The following is a 15,860-nucleotide window of genomic DNA, read 5'->3' as shown; positions in this document are numbered from 1 at the left end:
ATTACGATTGGTTGACACATATCCGATCCGCGAATAGACTGCGGCGTCTGATGACATCGCATGCAAGGGACACAATCGAAATGATAATGATGCAATTGCCTATCAGGTTATCTTTCCTGATCTCTCTTTACATCCACCACACGGCCACCTGTTGTTTTGCCCAAGACCACATCGACCCCACCGCCTGAGTCAAATCGTCCCAACCTTGACCATATCGTCCTAAGTAAGATCACATCGTCCCAAAACTGAAAACCGAATCGTCCCAGGCCCAAAAGGATAAGTTTATTACCGATCACCGATGACACAAGAAGCTCGATGGCTACCCAGCGATTCGACCACGACCTTTAGCCGATTAATTAGTCCACAACCCTGAGTTGATTCAGCTTTAACCATAGTCAATTCGACCAGAGCCTGCAGTCGATTCGTCCACAAAGGGTACTGTTCAGTGCAATCAAGGACGTGTATATAGATGCTTCCAATCAAGCATCAACAAGGCCAAGAAGAGGACCTACCACAGAACTGCATCAGCCCTGCGGCGGATGAACTGCTGACAGAACAGACTGGCTTCAGATCAGTAGAAGCACTGTTGAAGAGATCTTTAATTGTTGCATTCTAATTGAGAAGCATCTTAGGCATCGGCGGGACCTCAATCATAACTTCGTAGACTTGGGAAGTTAGTTGTCTGTTTAATAATAATTTATATAGTGCATTAACCCATCCTCAAAGGTTAGCTTTCAAAGCGCTTGACAAAAAATAGAAACACAGACACGATGATGATGATGATGATGATGATGGGCGGTGAGCAGACATACAGATGCATTATATAGCAATGTTGTGTTAGCATTTTATTTTGTTGGGTTTTTAAAAACAAATTCACATGCCTCGACAATTTTTAAGAACGTTATCATCACTTAGTCATTGACAGGCGTGTTTGCTGCTGTATGTCTTCACAGCGCACGTGCGCTACTCTGTCGTCCTTTGACTAGCCAACAGCTGTTGAAGTCACATGACTTGACCCCTCCCACTACACACAATATTTTTCTCTCATCTCTGCCCCATCTGGGCTCACTGACTATGGATTTCCTTGAGCTACGATAAAAGAGAGTCGCACACATACTTCTCTCACACAAAACATGTCGCTGCTACCTACCTTTGTGTTACATACGTTTGTGTCACAGCGGTGAGACGTCACTCATGATCCAATATGGCGTTCCAGTGAGGTGGGTCTGTGTAATATTGTCTTCAGAGAGCCGTGACGTTCTACTGAGGTGGTAATACTATCCTCAGACAGCCGTGACGTTCCAGTGAGGTGGTGACACTATCTTCAGAGAGCAGCATTGACGTTCCAGCAGGTGGGTGTGTGTAATATTATCTTCATATAGCCATGGCAATCTCGATAATACGTCTGTCAAGACACGACTATCGCCTTGAAGATTCCAACCTTACCAGTTGTATCATGTGTAGAGCGCGAAACAAGGAAACAGAAAAATACAGAAAATCATATTTTATGTATCGTCTACATTTAACTACTATACAGCCTATGTCGTTGCGGGATATGTGTGTAGGTGCCACCCATTGCCAAAGCAATAGAAGGTAAAAAAAAAAAACTCAAGAAAAGCGTTCCCTAAAGTACTGTAACGCTTTTCTTGCCTATTTTATGGTCTACATATGACAGTGAATGAATGAAATTACTGAACCACCGTTTTTAGCGGACTGCTACTAATTAACGAATACAGGTCGAAGCACCATTGAAGCAGAAGCTCTACTAATTCTTTATTTCATTCTTGACTGAAAATCCAATAGTTTCATCAACGCCTGATCGAGAAACTAAAGGAAAACAAAAGTTCATTGCATATTTTTAAAGATTGCCTATTAATAAACCCACTTTTTTGTTCACCTGGAGTTTTACAATTGCAGACTTGTCAATAGACAGTCAGATACCTACAACAGAGATCAGTAACACATGAGGAACCTGTAAAAGATTAATCAGCGGAAGATCTCATTCTCGTGTACTTTTTCCCTGACTGGGCAGAAAGGAACCTCAATTATTCACACCTGAGATCGAAAAGTCTTTTTCAGCCAGGTAGGAAGCTTTGAAGCCTGGCTGGAGGTAGAGTTTTAGGTTTAGTGGTGTGGGATGCACGGAGTCTGAAGGCTGTACTCTACAGACATGAGACACAGAAAAAGGTTTTGACCTGACAAAGATGACATAAGCATTTTAAATATCAGTAAGTCATGTCTAATATTTTTGAAAAGGATGATTTTATTGATGAGGTAATTGCATTTCTTGTGGTATCTTATGAGAATTTATTTGCGCCTGACGATTATTTAGAGGTTTATTTAATGTGTTTTATTTATGAAATAATTCTCTTGTTGCTCAATGAAGTAACATAAGCAGCACGGCTATTTTTATATCTTTCGGTGACAATGTCCGATTATCTTTTTATTTCCTATCCCATTTCACAATTCATCAAATCTTTATCTCAGTATACTGTCTGTTGCTTCTATGCCAACTCCATTTGTCGTGTTTATTTTGATAAATTTTAAATATAACTCATAAACTTGAGCTCTTTTCCCAGGAGAGCAACTTCATAATATTATTTATATTGTTTCCTTAGCTTCAGGTTTAAACACGTTTAAACAAACCACAGGAGTTCAGCAAAATAAATGCACAGTTTCAGAAATTCCACAAATTCTGATACCATTGCTTATAAGAAAAGTCTTTTTTTTTTCTTAAAATTTAAAATGTTGCGTGGAATGAATATGATAATATCGATGCTTTACCTATAGAAAAAGGTAAAAAAAAAAAAGAGGAATTTTTTAAACATGAAACAATCCTTGTTTTCAGAATGTCTCCTGTTCATGGATCTTCAAGTGTAGACATAATTAGTGAGGCTGTAATGAGGAGCAGGAGTATCAAACACAAGTTGGGAAGGAAGTGCTGAAGTTAACAACAAAAGTGCAGAAAGCCAAGTGCGAAATCTAAGTGGTAAAAACAAGTGCAAACTACATAATTTCAACCTAATACAAACACTGGTCGCAAGTGATGACCAAAGTGCAAAGTGCTGAACCCAAGTGTAGAGACTACTGAGTGCACGTGCACAATACAAGTGCTGAACACAAGTGCTTCATAAAGTAATGCGGTGTCTGCCACTGGTGAGGACAGATTTTCCTGAACCCACCACAACTGTTGCCGATGTCTGGCCAGCTGCACAGCTGTGATTGCTTTATTCCTCCATCCCTGGCCATCGAGCATCCCCCACCCCGTGTTTTGTTTGCTTTCCGCGCTACAGGGAATGTTTGTTATAGGGAATCGTTATGTTTCCAGGAGGAAGTTGTAACATTCTGATGGAAAATTATGTTATTGAGGAAGAAGTAGGCTATTTAATAAGTGGGATTGTTACATTGTTGCTTAGTAGTCAAATGCTCCATTATTTCCACTGTAGTCTCTTGACATTTGCTATGTTTCCATGGTAATCATATTTTTAAGTAATTTTTTATCTCTAATGAAAAGATCTCTATTTTGCCCTTTGAAATGAATTATTTCAACAAATGTTTATCATATTTTTTGAACAACAGCTTGTAAAAGATCCACATATTTCCACCTAAGCCATTGGAATATCTGATATCCACAAAGAAATTCCGGACATCCTATCGGTGAAGTGTCATTGTTTGTCACTAGGAATGTGTCCCTGCTAAAGACAAGAGAAGTTTGTAGTGAAGTCAAATCTGTAACTACTTTTATTGGAAGAAAGTGCAAAGCGCTCCTCCGAGGAAGTATATTTGTCCAGGCTGAACCACTCTGAAGTTCCAGCCTGCGTCACGTGACATCTCAGTCTTTCCACGCCGATCATTCCTGTGGATATTTGCAACAAAAGACAAAGTGCGGTGTAACCAAACCCTCATCATGTGAGGATGTTCGCTCCAAGTTTCGAAGTTTCTGGATTACGGAGCGAAGACGCAACCATGGCGACCATGGGATCGCGAGCAGCGACAATGGAGCTCTCTCGTCATCATCGGGCAACGACCAACACGAGGCGGCTACAGGAGGCGTTGTACACGCACCTCGACGAGCACGAGCGGGCGGCTTTCATCGACGTCCTCAACAATTACGGCGCGCGCCGCGACATCTTCGAGCTCGTCAACAGCCTCCGCAAGATCCTCAACACGCCCGTCAAGCGCCACCTCTTCCCCCTCGTCCGCAGCGTCCTTCGCACGTCCGACGTGGCGGCCTTCGACCTCTTGACCCGGGGTGGGCGGGCCTATGGCACGCTGCCCCGCCCTTTCCTTTACCGCCCTCACGTGGCTGACCTTTCCGTCCTGCGCAAACACCGCGCCGCAGTAGCCGCCAGCACTTCCGGTCGTCTGCACGAGGCCGCCGCCATCGGCCACAAGCGCAAGTGTCAGAGTTTGGCCTCGGATCCTTCCACCCGAGACGATCTGCCACGTGACAAGTCAACTGTGAAGGTGGTGATCCAAGGGTGGGACGAGGATTACGATGGGTTTGGGTTTAACATTCGTGGCGGGGCGGAGTATGGGCTGGACGTGTACGTGTCCAGTGTGGATGCCGGTGGACCGGCTGATGTTCAAGGTCTGCAGGTGGGGGACCAGATCACGGCGGTCAACGGCATCTCCTTCCAGAGAATCCAACACGCAGAAGCTGCCAGGGTATGTCGTAGTAGGGCACGTCTCGCTGTTCTCTATCTTCTGCTTCTGTTTGTTGTAGTTTTTATTTTAAAGACAGATTTTTCTCAGATTTTTTAAAATATTTTGTATCCTTTCTATTTTTTGTTATTTCGTTTGGTTCTTTCTTTCATTCGTACATATCTTTTACTGGATTGCATGCCCCCCTCCTCAACACACACATTCTCATTCCTGTCACTGAAAGAATGCAATGGTACATTTTCTCTTCTAGGATAAGTTAGTTCCAACCTGAGTTTCGTGGAGGTCTAGTATGTACATAATATATGACATATTTCTTTCTGATTAAGACTCTTGGTATGCACAGCACAATCTGGTAAAATCGAATTAAGCTCATCTGACTAAACAGTAGAGTTCGATATTATTGTTGAAGATATAAAGGGAAATTCTTAAAGAAAATTATTTGGTTTTATTACAGTTTTATCCAGCTTTGCTGTTGCATAACTTCGTTTAAAAATGTGTAATGCGTCATGACTGGTTCTTATTATCAGGAAAGCAGGTCACACCTTTAATTGTTTGCAAAAAACACAGCATAGTAGGCCTGGTGCAAGATGTACAAATGTACATACATATGCACGGTTAACACAAAGTCTAGATACAGCAGACTTGCAGCAGCATTTTGTTGTCGGGGAGAAGTTTTGCAGCAGCAGCTGCGGGATGCAGTGACTGTATCTCCGACGAACAGCTGACGCTGCTGTATCCAACAACGACAGACCTCTGCTGCTGCTGCTGCTATGATGATGATGATGATGTCTTTAGCTGTGCGACTGGTGGCAGTCGACCATGTGAAGACTGCTGATGTAGGGAGCAAACCGTGTTTGGGGGTCATCCTACAACACGCCAGTGGTGTAAAAGAAAAGATGTAGGCTGAAAGGTCCGAGATAAATTGAGGGCTATGCAGATGAGCCTGTCTTATAAATAGTAATACATTCAGATGTGTGAGCGGGAGGTTGAGGAGGAGTCAACAGATGGCACCACATGTCTACAAGGGACCTCACACCGTAACGGACAATGAATACTTGATTGATCTTAGGACTAACGGGTTGTGTGTAGATGTGAGCGCTATTGTGTAGATGTAGGGCGTGTGTGTAGATGTTGTTCATTGCATCTTTATCCCGAAAGTTTTAGTCTGCGGTCTTGGGGAGAGACGGTTGAAATAATCTGTGACTAATACGATGATAGACTGTCCTGGGTTCAAATCTTGCGCTGTTCTTTCTCTCTGTGTACACCTTGTACTGTTAGATTAATGTATACACTTTGTGAGGCACGAGTCATCATCTTACCTCAACATCTCTCTTCTCAACTTACCCACTCTTCCCCCGCCACCCTTTCTCCACACGCACGCACATTAAAGGCTGCTCACCATTTCTCTTTAGATCATTCGCTCGGCCACCCGCTTGGAGCTGCTGGTGCACCGGGTGGGGCGAGTTCCGGCGTCTCAGACAGTGCACGAAGCCTACAAGTGGGTGGACGCCAGGGGGCGCCCCGTCTCGCCCCCACCCGACCTCACGAGCGCCGGCGACCTCCTGGATGACGTGGACATCCGCAGCCGCAGCAGCCTGAACCTTCTGAAGGGGAGACGACGAGCGGAAGGTAGTTTCAATCCTTTTAGTTGCCATGGCGTCAGGTTCCGGTCGTGGCTCAAGTTTAATTTTCCCAAATATGGATTGTCTGTAGTCATCTATGTGTCTTGTCTTGGAAAAGGAGTTGAATGCTGAGTTGGTAATAATCCCAAGCGTTTCATTCCTTCATTTATTCGCGCACGCATACAGTTCTTTCTTTCTCACAAACACACACATGTTCTCTCTCTCTCACACACACACCAGCTGTCATGCAGTGACAGAACCTCTCTTGCTAGTTCGTCAAAAACCACTAAATTCATCTTCCCTATCCCTCGCCCTACATATCATCTACTCAGACTTGCACCTCTATCGTACCACTCTATCCGTCGCTCGTTCATTTCCCGCCCTCTGACGTCACAGACTCGCGCAGGTATTTGCATCCGCAGATCAATGAGTGCACTGACAGGTAGGTACCCGTCTCCTTCTGGCGCGCCTGCCCTTTCAATTAGATTTTAATTATGCATGTCCCGAGGGGCACAAGCTACCCATATAGGGTGATCCACCCCCATCCACGAGATGTATACTAGCAGCAATATGGAGGATGCAGGTGAGACACACGTCAGATGTCTTGTCTAGCAGAATAACAAATCGTCTCAAAAATAATTTGAAACTCTGGTGCATGACGGGAAGTAAACCTGCGCATGCACGCGCATGTACACACAGAAAAAGTTATGTGCACACACACACACTGACACACATACGAACACATACACACATAAACATGCATATTTTGCATATGCTTGTTTCGTCATGCAGGTCAACATCGTGGTGAGCAAAGGTCACACGCTGGGCCTGACGGTCAGAGGTGGCAAGGAGTTCAGCCTCGGCATCTACATCTCGGGGGTCGACCCATTCTCGGTGGCAGAAAGTGCGGGTCTCAAGGTAACCAACGGGGCAGTTGCTGATGTCAGCAGCAGAATTAATCAACTAATTATGCAGGCGACTGAATTTTTAAATTAATCCTGATCTCATATAAACAACAAATCTCAGGCGATACAGCTAGACAGAGAAAAGATTTTTTTTTTTCAATCTATCCTTTAATTTCTTAAAACTGTCAATAGTTCTCGAGTAGAACATTTTCAGAATGAATTAAATCAGCAGCAGACGGTCTGGCACTACTAAAAGTGACATTTCAATAGGTCACGGTAGATGTCGCTGTGTCCTCAGGTCGGGGACCAGATCCTGGACGTCAATGGCCAGACACTGGTGGGAGTCACCCACGTGGAAGCGGTTCGAATCCTGACCCGCTCACGTCACATGATGTTGACAGTCAAAGACGTTGGGCGAGTGCCGTACGCCAAGTCCACCACAGACCACTCGCGACTTGGGGGCAAAGATGGCCATTCCACCCGGGGTGATCAGGCTACGGCAGGTGATGGAACGACTAAAACTAATTTGTTATTAAATCGCCAATAGCTTAGTTTGGTCACCCACGTGATTCAATTTTGAAAAAAAAAATAAACCTTTTCTATTCTTCAACTTCATAAAGTTCTTATCAATTACTGATACCTAATCAACTTGGCGTGGTTTAGAAAATGTCTGCTGTAAAGAATTTTTCTAGTTTCCGTCAGATCACTAATGTAGTTCATCCTTAAGGTCAAAGGTCATACTATTATTTTTATGTTCCAGAGCAGTTTTAATATCATGAAACCCCTTTTTCTGTATACAAACAGTAGCAAAATTACTCAGCTGTACATTCGTTGGTTTTCTGATACTTACATTGAGTCTAGAGATTGACACTGAGCTACAAATCGAAGTGTCTATCAACAGGTATGAAGGGCGAAGGACTGTGAGCGAACCCGATTTAACAGCAGTAAGTAACACAAACAAAGCTAATCAAAACAACCTTATAATAATTGATGAGTTTTATGAGTCACTTCCACTGTTTCTTTATGGTTTACGTCAGACCATTCGGTTATCCTTCTCTTATGAGGAGCTCTCGTGGGCTGAAACTCAAAGATGGACAGAAGTCTTTCTTGCTTCCTTAATACTAATGAAATTCCTTCATTGAAAAATAACTTTGCACTCGAGTCTGCCTCTAGAGTTCACCCAGACGACTACTTCAGCCTGCACAGGTGGGGTTCTCCCGGGGGGCTGGCTCCCAACTGATGCTGTCGGCGATGACGTCACGGCCGCACTGGGAGGCTGTGGAGGACCAGGCGCGCCTCCTGCTCAACGCTAAGGAGCAGGCTACTCTACGATATTACCTGTCTGAATACGGGAGGAACTCCGTGCAAGTGAAGGGTCTGGTGGTGGCCTTGACCGAGCTCCTTAACACGGGGGCAAAGGTGAAAAGTCGAGTTTGTGAAATGTCTGAATGTGTAGCAAATGTAGGAAAGTAAAAATATCTGGATTATGATGAAGATGATGATGAGGAGGAGGAGGAGGAAGAGGGGGATAATAAGGATGATGATGAGGAGGAGAAGATGGATGGATGAGGATGGATGGATGATTGATGTTTCATGATGGTAAGTAACAAATGTCCGGCTATGTGGCCAATGTGGACATGGTGATTTGAAAATCTATCTGATACTTAACGCTTAGGGTGTCAGAAGATGTGTGTGAAATCTGGGTGGACGTTCCTATGTGTGGATACATATCAGTATTAGGACAGTTATCTGATGTACGGGTGCATCGTTGTATGGCTACTTCATCTTGTACTGGTATGTCAGATGAGGACACGTCTCAGGTCCGATTAGCTAGCTGGTATCATTACACCAATCTTAACACAGGTACCCGTTGTGTATCTGGACATCCTGTCCTATTACGGGTATAAGACTAAACCAGTGGGTACAGGTGTAAACATCATATTACTAGTTCTGACTTTTATCTAATGTGGAGGGTACATGTTTTAATGTCAGTACACATCTCTAATGTCAGGGTGCAGAAACATCGCTAATGTCAGGGTACATGTTTAATGTAAAGACACATCGCTAATATCAGAGCTACATATTTACTGTAAGGATACACTCTATATTTGAATGTAAAGATACATCTCTAATGTCGGGATGCACATCTAATATTAAGATGCATTCATAAAATGTCTGATGTCCGGGTGTATATGTGGGTATTTGGGTTTCCTTCAGATGACCCTGATTTCGGGGATCCGAACCCTCGTGCAGCCCAGGGACCTAGACGATTTCGACAGCCTGCTTCAGAACCACCAGAAACAGACGGGAGTGGTAAGCAAAACTAATACCTTGAATTATAAACCACTTTTCTGTCAACCGTTGTATCCCAGACTGAGGTCAAAGAGTTCGGTTGGGATTTTTTTTCAGTTTGAAGACAAAAACAAAATGTTTCATTTGCTATTGTTGCATGAATCAGTAAGATCACATTCCTCAATTCTCTATCAACCGACGAAAGGTGAATAAAGCCCAACGTTCATTGTCAAGATAGATAACTTAATGGACCATAGCCGCTCAATTTTTTTTCACCGGTCTGTTTCACACGAAATATATATTTTATCAACGTTGGCAATTTCTTTTTTACTTAACTATTTCTTACTTTTTTCCACAATTTTTCATACTCTGAATGTTCCATTTTAAAAAGATTACAAAATTGGAGGTGTATAGAACATGGCTTTTGAAAGTTATCGGGTTTGATTGTGCTTTTGTTAGTTTTATTTTACATGCTGATTGATTGACTTATTGGTTTGTCTTGGCTTTGTGGTAGGTAATATTTTAGTTTGTTTTTCAAGCTTTAAATGTTGCTGCTTTCTCCCACAGAGACATACAAACCAAACACTTGATTTTGATGCCGTTTCCCTAATGTCAGAGGACAGCGGCGATGCTTTTCTTGATGAGATGAATATGAGAACTCTCTTTCCACGACGGTAAGCATGTGTCTGTCTCCCTTGTTCCCCCAATTAGTCCAAGTTTATAATTGATGCTAAAATCACAAGGTTTCTCACCATAAGCAATCTCAGTCTTACATCCGACACTGTTTGGTACGAAACTAAACCCGGTCCTTAACCAAAAATGATATTAAATTTTTGAATGTCAAATAATAGAGACGGAAATAAGCTTTACATTGTATAATACATATTTACTGTGCTTTAGTGTCCAGTAAACTGTCATTCTTACAGCTTTCTCTTGATTTCACTGTTCTGATCCAATCAGCAGACAAAGCCAGCGATCAAACCAACGATGATGGAACCGTTGGGCACGAAATCGTCTTCAGCTTCATCCAGACAGGAGGTCTGTACCAGTCATGGATGCTATAAATAGAAGAGCTTCACAAACGGATTTAATTTTTTGCAGAAAAATTTATTTTTTAAAATAGTTCTCAAGCTAAAGGTCTTCATGTCGCGCGCATCCACATTTCGCTTGCAGTTTGTCTTTTGTCTTTTTCCTCGACTGTGTGAAATGAATGGTGAAAGCAAGGTGATTGATTCCTTGAAATACTGAAGAAAGGGTTAATATCTTCTTATCTGTTCAGCTTGGTGGAGTTCGGGCGGTGAACACATTCCTTATTCACATAAGGTTGATGTTGGGATTTCTGCTTCGCCTAGTCCGGAAGTTCGTCACGTGAGTGTCGTATCTATGTAGAGATGTTGCTGGATGATGATGATGATGGATGATTGATGATGGAGGAGGAGGAGGGATAGGTGGATGATTGATGATAATTGATGATGATCGTCATCTTTTCAGAATGGCACTGCCACTAGAGCCAGTCCTTTGATCACCAGACCGGTGCCCTTTACGAGAGGTCAAGCTAGAAGAGTCAAAGGTCAGGGGCGGTCCCGATCACGTTCTCCTGGCACACATGGGTCATCGTCGGGTGGACCTGCCCCTGCTCAACCTGCAGCTCGTGTTTCGATCGTCAAGGCTGAGGTTCATCCCAGGGTCAAGGTGAGAGGCGAGACTGGGTGTGAGGTTAGTGATGCTGAGGTCATGGTTCACAGGTCAAGTCCTGACTGCAAAACACAGACAACTGACTCCTGATCCTGACTTGCTTTCCTTTCTACAGACCGACGACCCAAGCGATGACAGTGGTGTCGATGTGAACAGCCATCAGCCCCAGCATCCTCCTCACACCTTTGGTCTAGACGGGTGAGTATAACATGTAAACATGTAAACATGCAATGCTAACCTTCGCCTAAGTTTGTTTATTGATGGGCAAGGTGGGAGGGGAGAGGGGTCATTGTTGTCGTTCTCAGGCGGGGAGGATAGAGAGGAGGTCATTGTCGCTAAGGAAAACAGGACTCAGACTGTTATTATCACCAGCTGTACACCCACGTGTGTTGATCAATAAGAATTGTCAGTGTTGACGCCGCCACGAACCCTGTGGTCGATACAAAGACAAACAAGCGTATGATCTACAACAACGGTAATTTTTCTTGTCTGCCCTTTTGAAGAGTTCGATCGGCTGACAGTTTCTATAAATACCAAGCAAAAAAAAATTGAGTTAAATCATTCAACTATTTGTAATTAACAATAGGATTTTTTGTGTGCTAACTGATCTACTGCTAAAGATATCAGTGAGTTCTGTAATTAAAAGTTTCAATAAAAACTATAAAGTGCATTTATTTGTTTGTATGTTTTATGCACTGCGTACAAGAAGGCCCAGATATAACCCCAATCGACAAAGCAAAAGGTTAGTGGATATTGTTGTTGTGATAAATGTTTGTAGCTATTGCTTTAGACCAAGTGTGGGATTGGTTATTTATTCTGTGTAATTATTGCTTCTTGGATTGGCTATCTGTTGTGTGTAATTATTACATTTAGACAGAGTATGGAGTTGATTACTTATTCTGTGTAATTATTTACCATTATATCGATGTCACACACACACATAGACACACACATCGTGCATCCATACATACCGCCTCCTCCCCCAACTCTGTCCCTCTTTCCGATGACCGCTATTTCTGGAGTAACAAATATTTTTCAAACTTGGCGTGTGAAGGGTGACCATCTCACAAGACAGTCCTGTGGATATCGAAACAGGCGTTGCTGCTCACCTTCTGTCTGACAGGACGGGTGCCCTGGGTGGGTCAGTTAGCGGAGAGGCTGGCAAAGCCGCCGGGACTGGGACCAGCGCTGGACACCTCAGTCAGGTGAGTTATTCTACTTGCCCACTAGTCTCTCTCTCACACTCACACACTCACTCACTCACTCACTCACTCACTCACTCACTCACTCACTCACTCAAGAGAGACAACTCTCCAAAGCAAACAAAATTAAAAACATTAAAAAAATAAAGATATATTAAAAATCGTAACCTACAACGTTCGCACTGACAACTAGTTTGTTTTGTGTAAAGGCCACAATCAGTTAAACGACAGAGTTGCTAAGTACTGCACTGGACGCCCTCAAAGGACGCATTAAAATCGGTCTGCCATGCTTGGATTGAATGAGTAGAAACAGTCGCAGACTTAGGTCAGTTACCTTCTCCAATCAACATGAGCTCTCTGAGGCAGAAGCAGAAGTACAAAGATGGCAGACTAGCTTTCTCATGCGCAGAGCACTTAAATGGTTTTCCACGCCCTCGTGTTCTGAGCTGCATTTTTCTGGAATTGACGCAACTGCCATGGTGTGTTAATGATCTACCTGTCTGTTCTCTACGCAGCAGTCGGATCTGTCTCACTTGCTGTCGATTTGTTTACCACTTGTAGATTTGTTTACCATCCCAAAATGGACCTACTGTTTCGGTGCTGGACTCGTGTCCAGTCCGTTTGTTTACCTGTTCGTCCGTTGGCCATATCCTTGATCTTGCTGACCTTTACCTGTATGACCTGTCGGGTTCTGCCGTGCCAGTCAGCTGTGATGACAACGGGATGGTAACGTGATTCTTACGCGGTTTCGACGTGATAATAACGTGATTCGTACGTGATGGTAACGTGGCCTCGCAATTAACTACTGCAGAGCTGACTGATGTAAAGTTAACAAGGCGTGGTTTCCATGGTAATGTCGCTTGGTATGTTGATGAATCCGAGAGTCGAGTGCGATGGTCGAGTGCGTTGAGAAGTGTTACTGAACGCTTTAAAATTTAAAGATCCACTAACACGACGAGTCATTTTTATTGATCACTTTCGAGACAGTACTTTTCTCTCGACACTGTATCTGCATCGTTTCTACGGAAACAGAATCTCCGACGCCATAGAAGTTTTGTTTTATTTCTCACTTTGGGATCCAATCTGACGTGTCAAAAAATTCACAGCTGGCTGTCCTTCAAACCACATCAATAAACAAACCAAAATCAAACCCTGCCTGGCTGTGATGCAGAGCTTGAAAATGTTTCGACCACCCGTGAACTGGTAACGTAAAGAGCCGGGTACACCGTCACACCACACTCCATGGGTCGACTGCACCAGGTGCAAAGTCTTGACAGGAATATTTGTGTTTTGTGTACGTGCTTGCCTATCACGTGCTCTTTGCTTTGATATTGATCTCCCCGCTCCACCGCTCGTGCGGAAGTCATGACAGAGAAGATCTGGAACATCACCACGCATGCGCGGAACCACACCCAGGTCTGGTGACGTCACGTGGAACCGATCGTCCTAGGCAGCTGCTGACAAATCAGAAATGTGAATATTCTGTCTGGAGAATCAGGACAGCAGCTGCTGATACTTGGATGCAAGCGTCAGGCAAGTGCACTGTTCTCAGTCTTGTCTTTGTGCCTCGCACTCGCACACACAGCTGTGTCAAGCTGTGAAGAACACTTGTTGTGCAGAAGAACAGCTGGGAAGAACAGCTGTTACATACAAACAAGCCTGACGATTAAAAGAAAAGGTGGAGACAAAAAGTTGTTGTGCCAAGAAAATCTAATTAAAAAAGCATTTTTTTTACTCGAAAGAGCAATCCGAGGAACAGGTGCACGAAGAAAATGTGATCTCAACAGCATGGATGGGTGCCTGGAGCTCTCCACGTTCCACATTCCTCGACCGGAAGTGTACACGCCGCTGGAGCTTGCCATGATGGAGGAAGAGAGGAAGGTACACTGTTCAGATGGTAGGACAGAGGTCGTCTTTGTACCTGTGATCGCTAGACTTTCCAGTTCTCGGCCCTAGACACGGTGGGCCACTTACATTCATTGTCCCTTACGGCCAGTAAGCTATCGGGTGCTCACCTGTGAGTACCGTTTACCTGTCTCTGTTGCAGGAGGAGGAGCTGAAGCATCGAGGGCGTGAAAAATACGGAGATGTTCCCCTGCAGGTGGTCTACATCTACCGCTGCAAGCCTACCCTTGGGGTGGCCATTGAGGGCGGCGCCAACACCCGACAACCTCTTCCTAGAGTCATCAGCGTGCAGGTTAGAGCTGATAACAAGGAGCTAGTAACTGGTATATGCTTGCCTCAACTTTTGTTCTGCGCTCTCTCTCTCATACACATATTCCTCGTTCACTCTCTAGTTTCTCTCTCGCTCTGTCAGTCTGTTCTTCTCTCTCTTTCACTCTGTTAGTCTGAAAGATGAATCGGTAGGTAGTACAGTCATTGACGCTCGTTGTTTGACCTAATAAACCTAACGATTAAAATATTCATGCTTAAAAGTACTGTAATTAAACATAGTATGATTGATCTTTTGCAATCATTTGTTTACAATTATATATTAACGCGTGTTGATTTACATCGTGTATTCTTTAACCTGTGGCTGAATTTTTTTTCTATTACAACATATTATTGTTAGCCAGTGTTTTTATTATCGATAATCATTGCTATTATTAATAATATGTTTATACGTAACTACTTTCTGTGTTATTATTTATTTAAATTAATCTTACCAATTTATTTATCGGGCTATTGGCTTCCAGCCCGGCGGGTCAGCGTTTGAGTCCGGAGGGCTGAAGGTGGGTCACGTGATCTTAGAGGTCAACGGCGTGGCCTTGGCGGGCAAAGGTCACACTGAGGTCGCCAAGCTGATCGCAGAGACCTTCAAGGACAAGGAGCAGGGTCGCATGGAGCTGCTGGTCACCGAGTCCTCGGACGAGGTCATGGAGCGCCTTCTGGAAAAACTGGGCGGACTCGTGATCGCAGGGTGATCTCCTCCCTCCCTGCCCACCAACCGTTAGTCATCACTCAGCCTCGCCTCTCCGCCATCATCAGATCCTCTAATCACGTGGCTACTCAACACTTACGACATGCGGGTCAACTGTACAGAGAGATAGAAAGATGAATCCCAAGGACCAGGCTGACATTTTCACAAACACTAATCTTCCCCGACATATGTTTGTTGTTGATTTTGCTGGAATTTTGTTGGCTGGTCAAAACGATAGCTGGCCTTGGTAACAGAACTGTTGGTTGTGGTAATTGTTATTAGAGGAACCTGTCACAGCTCGGACACGCGCACGGACTGGCGGAAAAAGATTGCTGCTTTAACATCTTCCTTCATGGTTTATTTTATTCATCTAAGATAGTATTCGATAATTATAATGAACAAAATGAACAAAGTGCAGTATTTTTAATGCAAAGTAGTCACTTTGCTTGTTTTCTTTGTTGGGAGCATTCTATTCATCAAGAAAAGAAACTTCAATATAATAAATATCACTGTTTTAATTAACAGTTTTCTGGAGCTATTTTTTCTGAAGAAATGAGAC

General features: G+C 43.7%; 1 protein-coding gene across 1 annotated transcript; it reads left to right on the top strand.

Moving 5' to 3' along the window:
• Nucleotides 1–3,538: 3,538 nt before the first annotated feature.
• LOC112575669 (whirlin-like) lies at nt 3,539–15,819 on the top strand. Its single transcript, XM_025257644.1, has 14 exons — nt 3,539–4,668; nt 6,078–6,323; nt 7,080–7,205; nt 7,491–7,695; nt 8,054–8,112; nt 8,366–8,611; nt 9,410–9,505; nt 10,052–10,158; nt 10,445–10,472; nt 10,976–11,176; nt 12,275–12,384; nt 13,845–14,262; nt 14,429–14,578; nt 15,078–15,819. The coding sequence occupies exons 1-14, from the start codon at nt 3,916–3,918 to the stop codon at nt 15,303–15,305; spliced, it is 2,973 nt and encodes a 990-aa protein (XP_025113429.1). The 5' UTR covers nt 3,539–3,915; the 3' UTR covers nt 15,306–15,819.
• Nucleotides 15,820–15,860: the final 41 nt, after the last annotated feature.

The sequence above is a fragment of the Pomacea canaliculata genome, linkage group LG11 (genome assembly GCF_003073045.1).
Source record: "Pomacea canaliculata isolate SZHN2017 linkage group LG11, ASM307304v1, whole genome shotgun sequence".
Taxonomy (NCBI): Eukaryota; Metazoa; Mollusca; class Gastropoda; order Architaenioglossa; family Ampullariidae; genus Pomacea; species Pomacea canaliculata.
The sequence above is the reverse complement of the archived record's forward strand: the minus strand, read 5'-3'. Positions and strand labels throughout refer to the sequence as shown.